General features: G+C 41.3%; 2 protein-coding genes across 4 annotated transcripts; one reads left to right on the top strand and one right to left on the bottom strand.

Annotated features, from left to right (window-relative positions):
* Nucleotides 1-2,508: 2,508 nt before the first annotated feature.
* Nucleotides 2,509-4,090, bottom strand: LOC135638862 (RHOMBOID-like protein 2). Of its 2 annotated transcripts, none has more exons than XM_065152368.1 (2): nucleotides 3,497-4,090; nucleotides 2,509-2,761 (listed from the first exon to the last, which is right to left on the bottom strand). In XM_065152368.1, the coding sequence occupies exons 1-2, from the start codon at nucleotides 3,814-3,816 to the stop codon at nucleotides 2,542-2,544; spliced, it is 540 nt and encodes a 179-aa protein (XP_065008440.1). In that variant the 5' UTR covers nucleotides 3,817-4,090; the 3' UTR covers nucleotides 2,509-2,541. The 2 variants fall into 2 exon arrangements, with proteins under 2 accessions (XP_065008440.1, XP_065008441.1); XM_065152369.1 differs by having other exon boundaries at nucleotides 2,620-2,761; nucleotides 3,475-4,087.
* A 5,641-nt stretch (nucleotides 4,091-9,731) lies between these two features.
* LOC103985704 (homeobox-leucine zipper protein ROC5) lies at nucleotides 9,732-14,684 on the top strand. 2 transcript variants are annotated; one of them, XM_009403497.3, is made up of 10 exons: nucleotides 9,732-9,941; nucleotides 10,334-10,660; nucleotides 10,741-10,964; nucleotides 11,053-11,170; nucleotides 11,251-11,937; nucleotides 12,021-12,122; nucleotides 12,203-12,418; nucleotides 13,162-13,336; nucleotides 13,415-13,785; nucleotides 14,020-14,684. In XM_009403497.3, the coding sequence occupies exons 2-10, from the start codon at nucleotides 10,511-10,513 to the stop codon at nucleotides 14,377-14,379; spliced, it is 2,403 nt and encodes an 800-aa protein (XP_009401772.2). In that variant the 5' UTR covers nucleotides 9,732-9,941; nucleotides 10,334-10,510; the 3' UTR covers nucleotides 14,380-14,684. The 2 variants fall into 2 exon arrangements, with proteins under 2 accessions (XP_009401772.2, XP_065006280.1); XM_065150208.1 differs by lacking the exon at nucleotides 9,732-9,941 and having other exon boundaries at nucleotides 10,503-10,643.
* The last annotated feature ends 74 nt before the right edge of the window (nucleotides 14,685-14,758 follow it).

The raw sequence follows: 14,758 nt of genomic DNA, 5'->3' as shown, positions 1-14,758 counted from the left end.
CCGCCAGACCCTTCGGTCTACTTGTTGGGCTTCAAATTTAGCCCAAACCAAGTCTAATTTTGGGCCCAGTTGGCCCCTAACCAGGATATAGGATTATCTCTTAATCCTAATCCTAATTACAAGTGAACTACATAACGAAACACATCCTAAGCAAGTTTTCAACCGGGAACGTCGAGTCTTGTTCCGGCGAGCTTTCTAACGAACTTCTTCCGACGGACTCCCAGCAAGCTCCCGAACTTGTGATGACTTTAACGAGTAGCCGAGCCTTCTCGGTGATCTCCGTGAACCTCCGACGATCTCTTCGACGAACTTCCGAAAATTCCGACAGGTTCCCGATTTCTTCTTGGTTGGTTCCGACAGCATCTCCGACGATTCTTCGGACTCTTAAACGTCCATCGAACTTGACTCCGGTATTCTTGCTTTGTGTTTTCTGGTTATCGTAGTTACTCCTGCACACTTAACTCAATAATATGGATTAGATCAATTAACCCATCAATTGATTTTATTATCAAAATCCGAGATTCAACACAATCGAGCCTATGACAGTAGTTCCCTGCAAAATATATAAGTTACTAGATCTACAAGCTTTCATAACAACAAGAGCACTTCTAGAAACTTTCATAACTCCATCTTCAGCTGTGTATTTACACCCAAGGGCCTATAGGGTGCCTAAAAAGATGAGATTCTTTTTTAAATCAGGAATATGTCTAACATTAGTGAGCGTCCTCACAATATCATCATGCATTTTAATTCGGATTGTTCCTCTACCAACAACATCACATGCTGCATTATTGCCCATCAAAACAATTCCATCATTACAAGATTCATATGTGGAAAACAAATCTCTATTAGGACACATGTGATAAGAACAACCCGAATCTAAAACTCATTCATTTTTAGACCTCGTCCTGTCATCAGTAGCAAAGAAAATATTTTCATCATTCTCATCAGCTACTACACTAGCTTCAACAGACTCAGTAGTTTTCTCAACAACTTTTTCCTTTTTCTTTAATTTATTTTTCAATTTAAAGCAATCAGCCTTAATGTGCCTCATTTTATGACAATATATGTATTCCAAATTTCTATGTCTGGATTTAGATCTACTACTGTCAAATTCTCTTTTATCCATTCTACCCTAGACAACCAGACCCTCAGCCTGATTCCTTCTACTTCCCCTAGTGATATCTCTGTCTATCTGCTCCTTAGATTTTAGTGCAAATTTAATTTCCTGATACGAAATTGTTTCTTTTCCATAAATCATAATATCACGGAAATGCTTAAAAGATTGGGGAAGAGAACACAAAAGTAACAGGTCCTTATCCTCATCATCAATTTTTGCATCTATATTCTCCAAATCCATAACTAAGGAATCAAATCTATCAAGATGTGAGAGTATTGATGTACCTTCAGTCATCCGAAGCATATACAAACTGTGCTTCAAGTAAAGACGATTCTCCAATATCCTCTTCATATACAAGGCTTTAAGCTTGTCCCACATACTCTTAATCGTAGTCTCCGTAGCTACCTCCCTTAAAACCTCGTCAGAGAGATTTAGAATAATGCTGGATCGGGCCTTCTTATCCATACCCGCAAGATCTTCCTTTGACGTACCATCTGGAATGTTCCTAGCTCCTTGTAGTGTCAAATCAACTTCATCTTGAGTCATAATGACCTCCATCTTAAGTTGCAACATGCCGAAGTTGACATTTCTGTCGAATTTCTCGACAACAATCTTTGTTATTGTCATTGTTGCCAAAAGATCTTGAAACCAGGGATACCAGTTTGTTAGAGCTAGCCCTAGGAAATTTACCAAAGAGTAATTTTGGCAACCCAACAAAGACAATAGAGCGAAAAAAATAAAAACGATAAGAACACCAGATTTACGTGGTTCGATCAATTGAACTACATCTACGGACGAAGGAGGAGCAAATCACTACTATAAAAGAGGGACTATTACAAATGCCTTAGGAAGATGTTCGTAGGTCATAAAACACCCGAATCTATTAAACAAGAAAAACTCAAACTATAAGCCCAAACTATTTAACTGAGTGTAAACTTAAACTCAAAGCAAACACTTAGCAAGGTTCGCCGTATCGTACCGTACCGGCGTTTCGACCCGGGCTCGGTACCGGTACGGTACGGTATACCGCTCGGTACACTCACGTGTACCGAGCACTATACACTGCTACAGTGCTACTGTACAATTCTACAGTGTTACTGTACACTGCTACAGTACTCGGTACGGTACGGGGCGGTCCGCGTACCGCTGGCCTGTCAGACCGGTACGTACCGCCCGTACCGGGCGGTACAGTCCGGTACGATAAACCTTGCACTTAGGTTTTTCTTGTGATGCATCTGACTTCAAAGCCCAGACCCTTATTTATAGTTTCAATAGGAGATAATAAGCCTGATTTTCCCGATGTGAGACTATGGAACTTGCCAGACTAACACATTGCTCCAAGAAGTCCAAACAAAGCACCAGAAGCACCGACAGAGATACTATTCCTGATGAAAAGAGATGACAAAATACTACCACCAAATCTAGAGAGTAGGTAGATTGGCAAGCAGATGTGCAATCAATCTAACATATTGCTTACTGAATCCAAATTGTTGTTCAAGGTGAATACCAATAAAAACCAAGCTTAGCATATTGGCAAGCAGATGTATAAGACCAGCATGCAACCACATACAAGTCACAAGCCTCCATCCCTGATGCTGGTGTACCACCTTATCCCATTCTAGAGCACCCAACTTCTGCAGTCTGGCAATTAAAACAAGAACAAGATCCATGTGTAAGATACCACCATTAGAGGATAAACTTATGTGCCTAATTATATCAAAGGCACAAAAGACATCTGCTTCGTGAATAATAAGCATCATTCGATTGCACACTCTTTGCGGAGCAAGGATCAGAAAATGAGAAAGAGGACTTAGATCAACCTAATAAAAGGTTAGGCTAATCTGTTCATACTTCTCAAGATAGCAAATTTCAGCAGCCTGATTATTGCCACAACTAAATTGTTTGTCCTATGCAAATATGACCCGGCAAAATGTTCTCAAAAGTCATTAGAGGCCTCTTTAGCTCGTGGTCTCACACTGTAGACCAGAATCTAACCATAGAAAAATGACTTCTTTGAAATAAGCAAGCAGTATTGCAAACAAGCAGGAATTGACAGCAAACTTAGCGGGAATTGAAAGAAAAATCTACTTGACAAATACTTCTTTCTCATAAAGTGTCTTGCATTAAACAACAGGGCATATTTAGACACTAAAAAGCAGCTAATTTTCTCAAAAGAGACTCTAAAAATCAAATTTCGGTGATTTCCTAAAGAAATTTTTGGTAAAAAAAAGTGTAGAAATATGATGCTTTTATCTTGTTATGCCACCCTCTTCCTTCCCGGATATATCACTTATGAGCAGCCAGAGCAATAAAGATCGCAACTTTATGTCAGATTTGACAAGAAAGAGTCACACCAAGATGGGACGGTGACGTTACGTCGAAGACGAGGGCCCCAAGAGGGGGTTCTCGCGGAGGGGCTGGAAGGAGAAGCGGCGGAGGAACCCGGCGACGCAGGAGCCGTAGGGGTTCCGGTGGCCAGAACAGTCGTTGACGCACATAATGCCCACGAACACGGCGACGTTCGCGACCACGATCAGGGGCACGATCCACGACGTCCACTCCCGCCCCGCCAAGGCTCCGGGGTCATAGTAGAACGGCGATGGGTAATTACCCGGGATTCGGTACGAGTAGGCGGCACATCCCATGGTCTTCCCACCGGCGGAGGCGGCGCCCCTCTGGACGTCGGCGTCGGACATGGCCGCAACCGCCGTTCCAATTGGCCAGGGGCTAATAACAAGAGAACACTCTAAAAATTAAAAGCTTCGCTGAGAAGAGAGACAGCAATGAGAAGAAGGTGCGTTATATTTGTGTCAAGGCGAGGGATTCAAGAGTTGGGTTGGTGTCTTCGGTAGTAGAATCAATGAATTTTAATGAGGTCTAAAATGATTCTTTGCTTCTTCTTCTTCCTAAAGCTGTGTCTTCAATAAATAACACTTGTCTTTTTTATGGGTTCAACCATGAAGCAGCTTTCCTTGCAGTCACATTCTTTGGCATTCGAATGGAAAGAAAACAAATCTAACGAAGAAGCTTTTCTTTGTGGTCACTGGGGAATAACCTTTCCTGGAGAAAATATGATCTGTCCACCCATTTCAATAGAAAAAAAAAAAATCAATGATCATCTTAAAGTATGAGTAATTTTCAGTATTTTTTTTTTTAGTATTTTATCTTAAAAACATTATATAATGATACCTCCATAATTAATTTTTACATATAAACTTCTCTTTTTCATTGTTTCGACAAAAATACTCATTTATCATCGGCCTCAATCGCATCATCACATCATTAGATAACAATGATATTAGAAGAAATAGAAAGTTTTGAATCACTAAATCGAAACTATATTGACCTAAATGTACATAGATGATTCTTCCTATATATTTTTTTACATTTTATTATGTTATAATAGAATTTGTATATAAGATATATTTGTATTGGGCTTTAAGCATGAGCTTGCATAAGTCATCAAAAGAGATGTCATGCACATATCTATCTTAAAGTACACATGATAGAGGATCTTAAAGTGGACATATGTCTTCATCATATTCATCTCTAACTTCCTATGTTCTAAAAATGGATATATGATATTAGTATAAGGGTAGACACTTGTTTTAATCATTTGGATCTCTATCCATCATTCTTATAGAAAGAGGTATATGACACTATAGATCTCTACCTATTTCTCTTCTAGAAAAAAAAGCATGTGATACTCATCCAAACGATATCTATCTTTACAAAAGTATTATAAATATCATATTTTAGAGTTAATTAATGAATTAAGAGTTGAGAGCCTATATTCACGAACGAAGAAACTAAACGAGAAGAGAGTCTTTAAGGGATAGATGTCCTATCTATTCAAGGGATAGACTGTCGCCACAACCAAAAGGATTACAACATTAGCCATCGATTATCATTAACGTAGCCCCCCATCAATCAACACCACTCTATGCGTCACCTCTTCTATAGCATCATTCATTCAACCATCATTTTATTATGTAAAGCCAAAAGCATGAGATCATTTTAAGTTATGTTAAGGATTATTTAGAAAAAAAAATATTTTCTATTCTCAAAACTTATGTGATGTATTGACTCAGAAAATATAATTGATGGAACTCCTTGATTATATCTTATCTAGGACTAACTCTTGATATATTTTGTTTTCGACTCTTACACTCTGACGTGAGCCTTCTAACTAACCCCCTCTCCCCTCCTTATTTTCTTTTATGTAATTATTGTATATTTATCTAGATTTATTAAATTATTATTTAAACTAATCAAAAATTAATTGGGAATATGAGTTAACATTAAGCTATTGCTTCAATATCTATGAGTTTTCAATAATTAGGAATCCTCAAAATTAGAGTAATATCACTCAAGTTAAACTCAATTGGGATACCACCAAACATAAAAATAGATCCATCGTTCAAATGATTCAAATTACTATATAAAGTAAATTGATAAGTAAAAATATTAGGAATATCAACTAGATGACAAAAAGATATTCTCCTAAGAACATGATAATGACACCCTAGAGAAAATAAAATTCATATGCCCTCTAACTCCTAATACTTGATTTATAAAGAAAATGTCTAAATTGATGGATGTAACAATGACCACTAATTATGTATTATGATGAGATTTAGTGGTAACTAAGGAAGGACAAGATGGTGGAGGAGACGAAGAAGGAACAGGTGTTTCATGCTTCCTCGACTTTACACTGGTAAAAAAATTTAATTAGTTACATATAATTTAATAATGATTAATATAAATCTTTAAATTATGATATGCCTTCTTACCGCCAGGAGGAATCTACATACTGATGTTATTCTATATATACCTACAAAAATAAAGATTATAAATAATAAATATTATATCCAAAGTTTAGGGGATAATAAACAATAAGAAATTCAAACATATATATATATATATATATTACAAAACATATTAGAAAGTTTAGCACCCTTACGTTCCAGTCAAGTAATATGTTTAACTAAATGAATTAAATTGAAGTGTATTTGATAAAGATAACCTATACATTTAGTATCACTTTTGCTTATTTTCTCTAATTTTATGGTCATTAATTGTCAAAATATAAAAATTCTATATTGAATTTATGATTAATCGTAACTTGAGCATAATCGGAACATAACACAAGTATAAATAAAAAAATTATCTTTAAAACTATTCAAATTTCCCGAAAACTATCATAACATAATTATGATATGTTTAGCATTAATTTATCTAATTTTTTATGATTTTAGGATTACCAATTGTCGAAATAAAAGATTTCTATATTGAATTTCTGATGGAATATAACTCAAGTATAAATAGAAAAATTATCTCTAAACCTATTCAAACTTTTTTGAAAACTACCATAATATAATCCTAACATGTTTATTATCATTTTTTGCTATAATTTATCATAAAGTCATTCCTACCTGACATTTAGTAGGGTACTTGAACCCAAATCCAACCGTACATATAGGTATCTGAATCCAACTTGGATACACCTCCCTATTCAAATCTATCCCAAAATCAATCAAAAGATTATATATATACATATATATATATATATATATATATATATGGATAATCTTTAGAAAATTGGCTTTGGTCATTCATACAATTCTCAGTTTTTTATTTGGGCTTATAGCACACATTAAAGTTTAGTTTACGTTGTCAAGTTTTAAGCATGTATTACATCCTTTTCTAATCAGTTAAGTAACTAGTAAAAGTCCTACTATGTTTTATCACTAACCATGGCTTAATATTATCTTGAGACAAAAATTCTTAGTCTTTCTTTTAAGTGAATGAGGTTTAAAATTAATAACTTGAGTTTGGTATATTATCATTAGATCAAATATTAGTAAGTGTTGGATTAAGTGGGTATAAAAACATTTCTCTGGCTTATGTGAAGATCACCATTAATGCTGCTTTCGATTGTTTATTCTGATTTTTTTTTTCTAAGACATTCTGATTATTGGTTTAACAAAATGACCTTATGATTCTTTCCATGCAAATTGATAACCACAGTGAGATCCATAATACAAGTATTCTCTTTTTTTTTTTAAGAAGAATTTATTAGTATCTCATTTTTAGCCTTTAAGACATCCCAAGTTGTAACCTAATTACATTTGAAAAAAATAATATCTTACATCAAAGGATATATATATATATAAGTAAGACAAAGACATCATTTGAACTAAACTTTTAAATCAATTCCTTATCTGAAAATAACTTTCGATTCAATATCCAACGTCAAGGTTTTGGCAAGAGTTAAAATAGTACGTGACCAAAGAAGACAAAGCGGACACCACCCTGACGATCATGCTTCACAATAGACAAATTGGTTTGCTTGTCTTTATTGTGTTTGACATCTACTTTCGAATCTGCATGTTTTCTTTTCTGTCAGAGTGCTTGGTTGATAACTTGAGACAAAAAAATAAAACAAAAAGTTAGAAAAGAGCTAAATTTCACGTTCATGCCAATTTAGATTTTTTTTTTAATCATTCCATGACACAATCACATGAAATGAGCATCAAACGTTAAATTTTCTTAAGAGAGAAAAGTTTTTGCTCAAGCATGAGAAGATGATGATGATGATGATGATGCATGATTGCTAAGTAGCTCCTATATCATCGTCCTCATCTTTATCTTGTCCATGCATATCAATCAAAATGTACTCCATCATCATCATCATCATGATAAGGCTGTTGATAACAATAGTCAACATAACACTAGTCTTCTCTCTCTCTCTCTCTCTCTCTTTCTCTCTCTCTGTCTGTGTATATATATACCTCTCAAAGTATGGACACAATTGTCGGATAATAATTTGCAGTATCACAAGAGGCCTGTTTGAATCTACTTTCCAAGAGGGTGAAATGCATATGGATTGATTTCAGATCTTTGATTCATATCAGACAAAAAGGTGATCAATAATATCACATTCATAGAGTGATAATTGTGCCCACATCTGTATTGATTAGTCCACCAGTTTAAAACGTGTCTTTTCTAATTTTTCTTTCATCTCCATTTTTCTAAATATATAAATGAGTTTCTTTTTTTTTTAACTTCACTCTAATTAAATGTATTTTTGAGATTATTGTTCCACGCATGGGTTTATTAGGATCACAAGATCGATCCCTTTAATAATTATTATATACTTGAAATCACAAGATCAATTACCCTTCTTGAATATTTTATTTTCGTATTTAAACAATTTCATATAATAATAATAATAACAATAATAATAATAATAATAATAAAGAAAACAGCACATTGATGCTGGAAAGATGCATGAGTGATGAACCACATGAAATATTGGTGGAGGCCATTTAATGACGGCAAGCTGCCACCCAGCGACCACCTATGCCACGACAATCCTCACCCTTGATCGGAAGCACCAACGGTGGATCTCGCCCCCACTCCCCGGCCCACTAATTTATTACTAGAATCCCACTTCCCCGCCAACCTTCGCCTCTGCCTTCAATTCCTCCGTCGAGTCCCCCATCCCCACATCTCGCTCGTCTGATTCAGATCAGACGGCCGACGAATATCTCTCTCTGCATCTGCTCTTTTTACGAGGAGGGAGAGTTCAGGAGATGTCCTCCTCCAACTTTTCCTTTCTATTTTGTTTTGGTGTTCCTGTCTTCCGCTGTTGGATGCTTTGTTCGAGTCGGGGACGCCTGTGAAGAAGCGGCGGAAGGAAGAAGACAAAGAGATTTGTGGGAGACACTGTTGGCCCTGCCTTTTCTGTCAGCTTTTGAACTCTCGTTTTCTTAGCTCAAACGTAGAAAGTGAGAGGAGATTTCTTGCATATTTCTGCACATTTTAATAATATTTTATAGATCAGTGAACAACAATCACAAGTCTGCTTTTAAAATTGATGAATAATAATGAATATAAACTCAACTTAGAAACATAGGTTTCATGAATTATGGATCATTGCTAATATGTATCAGCTGACTCTTTCAGTCTCTAAGAACTTGAACGTCAAATTCAACGTATAAGCTCGCGTCTAATAAATGATGAATTAGAGTTAATAAATACCATTTCTTTTTTTTGCTTTATATATGAATATATATATATATATATATATAATATTGTATGCAACTTTAACATAAAAATTAGGTTTAATAAATTACATAATACATTTAATTTATATTTTTTTAAAATATATTTTTATTATATTAAATGGTATACATGTCTCGCTCACATATAGGTAACAATACACTAATATAAATATAAAAATTAATATACAATAAATGATAAATCAAATTTAGTATATATCATCTAACTTTTTAAATTCTTAATAATATGATACTTTTTATTTTATATATTAATATTATAATTTATTTTTGTATCAAGTAAAAAAAATTAGATATAAGTACATAAATATTATATTTTAAAATTGTATATATGAATATTCTAATTATACTTTAATTTTAGCACAGAAATATGCATTTTTTTATTTTGATATCTCTGATTCAAATCGATAACTTAATATTTTGGTGGAAAATTTCTCCTTTTTGTTTTACAATGAGGAAAATTTCCTTCTTGAAGGTGATACGGTGTGGACTTTAGCTTTAGCTTTTACGAGAAAGACGGACGGGACAGTCAACCAACCCTGTTCTTCCTTTTTTTTTTTGGCCAACCGACCCTGTTCTTTCTCTCTGTACTGAGCTCTCCCTTTCCCGATCTTTCTAAAAAGATCACCTTTTTGTTTGATTTCTGCAGCCTCGAAGCGGCCGCGTATAAAGATCTTCCCGCCTGCCTTCGCCTCGCCCACTGTACTCCATCTCCCACGATCTCTGAGCTTCTAAAGGTTCGATCTTTGTGCTTCGCTACTAAAAAGAGTTCAGAGCCATGCAACAGAAGTAGAGAGAAGGGGGGAGGAAAGCTCGGGCTCTGTGGCTTCCCTTTCTCTTGCTTTTTATATGTTGGAGGGGGTACGCTGGGGTTATGGGGTTCGAGAGGTTAGGCGAGGAACAGGGAGCGGGACAGAGAACGAGGCGCTAGCGTTTCTTGCTTGGCTTACGTCTCTGTCTTTCTCACTTGACTTTGGGACAGGGAGAGAGGGTGTTGAAGGCATTTGTTCATCCCACAGCTGATGCTTTTGCCTCCTCTCGCCTCTGCTTCAGATCTCTCCCTTCTGCTCTTTGCTTTCTTAGTGTGTTTTCCCCATTTTTCTCTTCCGTTTCTTTCATTCTTCGTTAGATTTCGGCTCGATCCCCTCGAGGTGCTGCTGCATGTCCTTGCGGAATCGAGAAGAATCGTGTGGGAGGCGAGTGCACTCGGTAGATCTGCCACTGCCGTCACTGCTACTCGGAGGAAAAGAAAGCGTCTTCGAAGGAGAACGAAGCGACGTTGAGAAGAACAACCAAGGGATCTTTGATGAGTTTTGGGAGTTTGTACGACGGCGGCGCTCGTCTCGTAGGCGACATGCCGTTCGGCAACCCTGCCGGCGCCGTCTCCCACCCGCGCCTTCTTTCGTCCTCGCTCCACAAGTCCATGTTCAGCTCTCCTGGTCTCTCCCTCGCCCTGGTAACCCACCATTTCTTCTTTCCTTCTCCCACACGTTCTTGGAGCGGTTTTGGTATACTTGTTTGGGTTACTTTCCGCAGCAAACGAATTTGGACGCGCACGGAGTTCGGAACTTGGCCCCGGTGGTTGGCGGCGGTGGAGGGCAGCTGGATTCTGCTCGTCGGAGCAAGGAAGATGAGAACGGGAGCAGATCGGGGAGCGATAACTTGGAAGGCGGATCTGGAGACGATTTGGAGCAAGAAAACCCTCGGAAGAAGAAGAGATACCACCGCCACACCCCTCAGCAGATCCAGGAACTGGAAGCGTAAGGGATCCATCTGCGTCGAGCTCGTACCTTTTGATTCTACTCGCATCGCCCGAAGGAAAAGTACATTTTGACCCCCTGTTTCTAGTCTTTTCAAGGAGTGCCCTCACCCCGACGAGAAGCAAAGGATGGAGCTCAGCAACCGGCTTTGCTTGGAGGTTCGCCAGGTCAAGTTTTGGTTCCAGAACAGACGAACGCAGATGAAGGTGTTTGTTCTTCCTGAGGCCATCCCTCCCCTAAAAGTTCGATCTTTATCTCTCACGTGCTTGCAAATCGTGGAAACCAGACCCAGATGGAACGGCACGAGAACATGATCCTAAGGCAAGAGAACGACAAGCTTCGAGCGGAGAACCTATCCATCAGAGAGGCCATGAGGAACCCCATGTGCTGCAACTGTGGTGGCCCGGCGGTACTCAGCGAGATCTCCCTCGAGGAGCAGCACCTGAGAATCGATAACGCTCGCCTCAAAGACGACCTCGACCGCGTCCGCGCCCTCGCCGGGAAATTTCTCGGAAAGCCCGTCTCCGCCTTGGCCGGCTCGCTCCCTCTCCCGTTGCCGAACTCGTCGCTGGAGCTCGCGGTCGGAACGAATGGTTTTGCCTCCGTCGGCACGGTGGCCGCCGCGACGTTGCCTCCGCTGACTGATCTCCCTTCTGGGGCATCAAGCCCTCTGGACACCGTCATAACTCCCTCGCGGGCCGTAGGCGGCGTGGACAAATCGCCGGACAGGTTCGTGTTCTTGGAGCTTGCACTCGTAGCCATGGACGAGTTGGTGAAGATGGCCCAGTTGGAGGAGCCCCTGTGGATTCCGAGCTTGGACGCCGGCAGAGAAACCCTGAACCACGTCGAATACGACCGGTGCTTCTCCCGGTGCATCGGCACCAGGCCCACCGGCTTCGTTTCCGAGGCCACCAGGGAGACCGGGGTGGTCATCATCAACAGCTCTTCCCTTGTTGACACTCTCATGGATGCTGTAAGCGTTTATCTATTTGCGTTACAGGCACTGTATTGGAATCCATCAAGGTTCTTATGAATTCACGTCTGATTCATGAGCAGGCTCGATGGGCAGACATGTTCCCGTCTGTGATCGCAAGAGCGAGCCCTGCGGACGTGATCTCCAGCGGCCTGGGTGGGACTAACAATGGTGCACTCCAGCTTGTGAGTCCAAGCATCACTCATGAGCTATTGATTCATTCATCTATACCGAATCTGATGCCTGTTGCTTTCGGTGCCACCAGATGCATGCGGAGCTCCAAGTTCTGTCTCCCTTGGTTCCTGTTCGAGAAGTCCGTTTCCTTAGGTTCTGCAAGCAGTTGACTGAGGGCGCTTGGGCCATAGTTGACGTCTCCATTGACGGAATTAGAGGCACCCCATCTGCCTCACCGGCTAAGACGCAATGCCGCAGGCTTCCTTCCGGATGTGTGGTGCAAGATACGCCTACTGGCTATTCTAAGGTAATTGATCACTGTCCTTCCCCACTTCGTTCCGTTTCGTGCATTTCCATTGGAGTTGCACGTCTCCCCACGCTGACTTCTCGTGCGTCTTTCTTTAGAGGTTTAGATGCTTCTTCTTCCCCTCGAGAGCGTCACCCTAAGATTGCCTGCTGTCTTGTTTATGCAACCTATCTCGCCTCTCTCTCCGGGCTCTCAAAGCCCTAAGTTGGGGCTCCGCCGCCGGGTTCGCCCATATCTTTCGATCACAGTTTGTATTGTTTAGTCTGGACATGGAAGTCTCTTCTCTTCCTGTCCTCATCTCCTGCAAATAAACATTAAAAATGTCGCGTCCCTCGTGAGCTGTGCGTCGCTTTCTTCGAACATGGATTACGATGACTTAGTTTACATCTAGATTGGTTTAGTCGCAAGGAGTCTGCTGTTTCTAATCCCATTTCTATTCCAGGTCTTAGCTTTAATTAGTCGTCTAAGCTAACACCTGTGCAATAGCTCGAGGCCTATTCTTAAGAGGGTTCAGTAGTATATGCTGCTACTGTTCATTTGTTTTGGATCGATGCAGTCTCTGGTTCTCATAGTCAAAGCTTTTGGCGTCCATCAGAGCCCAAGTCGTGTGCAGTATCAAGCTTGCATAGGGAAGAGGGAACTGTGTCTCCTAGTGACAACGTGCACTGTAGCGTCGACCTAGCAGAGAGAGAGAGAGAGAGAAGAGGGAGATTCAATGAACTAACGACGACGGTGGTGCGCAGGTCACATGGGTGGAGCATGCCGAGTACGACGAGGCGGCAGTCCCGCCGCTGTACCGCCCGCTGCTGCTCTCCGGGTTGGCCCTCGGTGCCCGCCGCTGGGTGGCCTCGCTCCAACGCCAGTGCCAGTTTCTCGCCATCCTCGTGTCCTCCTCCCTCCCTCCTGATGACAACACCGGTAAGCTTCTTGGCGAAGAACGAACACGTATAAGTGCAATAGTTGTTTACAGCAGAAGTGGTCGTATTGCCATGACAGCGATAACGCCGAGCGGACGGAGGAGCATGCTGAAGCTGGCGCAGCGGATGACCGACAACTTCTGCGCCGGCGTCTGCGCGTCGTCGGCTCGCGAGTGGAAAAAGCTTGGCGGCGGGATCAACATCGGGGAGGACGTGCGGGTGATGACGAGGCAGAGCGTGGCCGACCCCGGGGAACCGCCGGGGGTGGTGCTCAGCGCCGCCACCTCGGTGTGGCTCCCAGTTTCACCGCAGCGCCTGTTCGACTTCCTCCGCAACGAGCAGCTCCGCAGCCAGTGGGACATCCTCTCCAACGGCGGGCCCATGCAGGAGATGGCCCACATCGCTAAGGGCCAGAACACCGGCAACGCCGTCTCCCTCCTCCGAGCCAGCGTGAGTATCTTTTTACCTCATTTCCATAGCTCTTCCTTCTCCTCAGCGTACAAACGTACTAGTGACATTAGACTTGACATGAGAAGCATGACTGGCTCATAGCTGTCCTTTCTTCTTCACCCCTGACATCATAGTAACCTTCCCTCATGCTCAATCCATACTTTTATCATTATGTGGTTGCATTGCTGCTTCTTGAAGCAATGTGGCGCCTCAGCATTTGAGTTGCATCTGCAGGCCATGAACGCGAATCAGAGCAGCATGCTGATACTGCAGGAGACGTGCACGGACGCGTCGGGGTCGCTGGTGGTGTACGCGCCGGTGGACATCCCGGCCATTCACCTCGTCATGAGCGGCGGTGACTCCGCCTACGTCGCTCTCCTTCCCTCCGGCTTCGCTGTCCTCCCGGACGGCCTACCCAGCGGCAGCGTCGGTGGAGCGCGCAAGGCCGGTGGCTCTCTGCTGACCGTGGCGTTCCAGATCCTAGTGAACAGCCAGCCAACTGCGAAGCTGACGGTGGAGTCGGTGGAGACCGTCAACAACCTAATCTCCTGCACCGTCCAAAAGATAAAGGCGGCGCTCAACTGCGAGCCTTGACGAAGCAGCAGTGTAGGGGAGAGTGCCATGGCATGGGTTGAGTCAAGAACGAACCGCGCGAACAAAGATCCCTAGCACCGAGCGATGGTTGTGGTTCGGGCATTGACTCTGTCTCTAAATGCCGTCGCTCCACCGCCTGCTGCGTTATTCAATTGATGTTGTCGTGTGGCTTTTGTTTCGTGTGTGGAAGACTATGTTGTACTCTTGCTTTACGAGTATTGGGTTTCATCTAAGAACGAGATGGTTGAGTTGTAGCAAGTTCAATAAATGTTGGCGATGGTAAGGAAGTCATACTCTTCTTCTTCCTCCTTGATTCATTTCCATGACTATGTGACATGCATCTCACACAGGCCATGCTACATATTTGATCTAAGAATTC

The sequence above is a fragment of the Musa acuminata genome, chromosome BXJ3-5 (genome assembly GCF_036884655.1).
Source record: "Musa acuminata AAA Group cultivar baxijiao chromosome BXJ3-5, Cavendish_Baxijiao_AAA, whole genome shotgun sequence".
Classification (NCBI taxonomy): domain Eukaryota; kingdom Viridiplantae; phylum Streptophyta; class Magnoliopsida; order Zingiberales; family Musaceae; genus Musa; species Musa acuminata.
This window is presented reverse-complemented; position numbering and strand designations above follow the sequence as displayed.

Bases quoted from the DNA above. Each gene is read 5' to 3' on its own strand.
- LOC135638862 (XM_065152368.1), bottom strand. From the start codon at position 3,816: ATGTCCGACGCCGACGTCCAGAGGGGCGCCGCCTCCGCCGGTGGGAAG. The intron at 2,762-3,496 runs GTAACGTCACCG...TTTAATTGCCAG, and splicing joins TTGGGGCCCTCGTCTTCGAC to ACTGCAGAAGTTGGGTGCTC.
- LOC103985704 (XM_009403497.3), top strand. From the start codon at position 10,511: ATGAGTTTTGGGAGTTTGTACGACGGCGGCGCTCGTCTCGTAGGCGAC. The intron at 10,965-11,052 runs GTAAGGGATCCA...CCCTGTTTCTAG, and splicing joins CAGATCCAGGAACTGGAAGC to TCTTTTCAAGGAGTGCCCTC. The intron at 13,786-14,019 runs GTGAGTATCTTT...TTGCATCTGCAG, and splicing joins TCTCCCTCCTCCGAGCCAGC to GCCATGAACGCGAATCAGAG.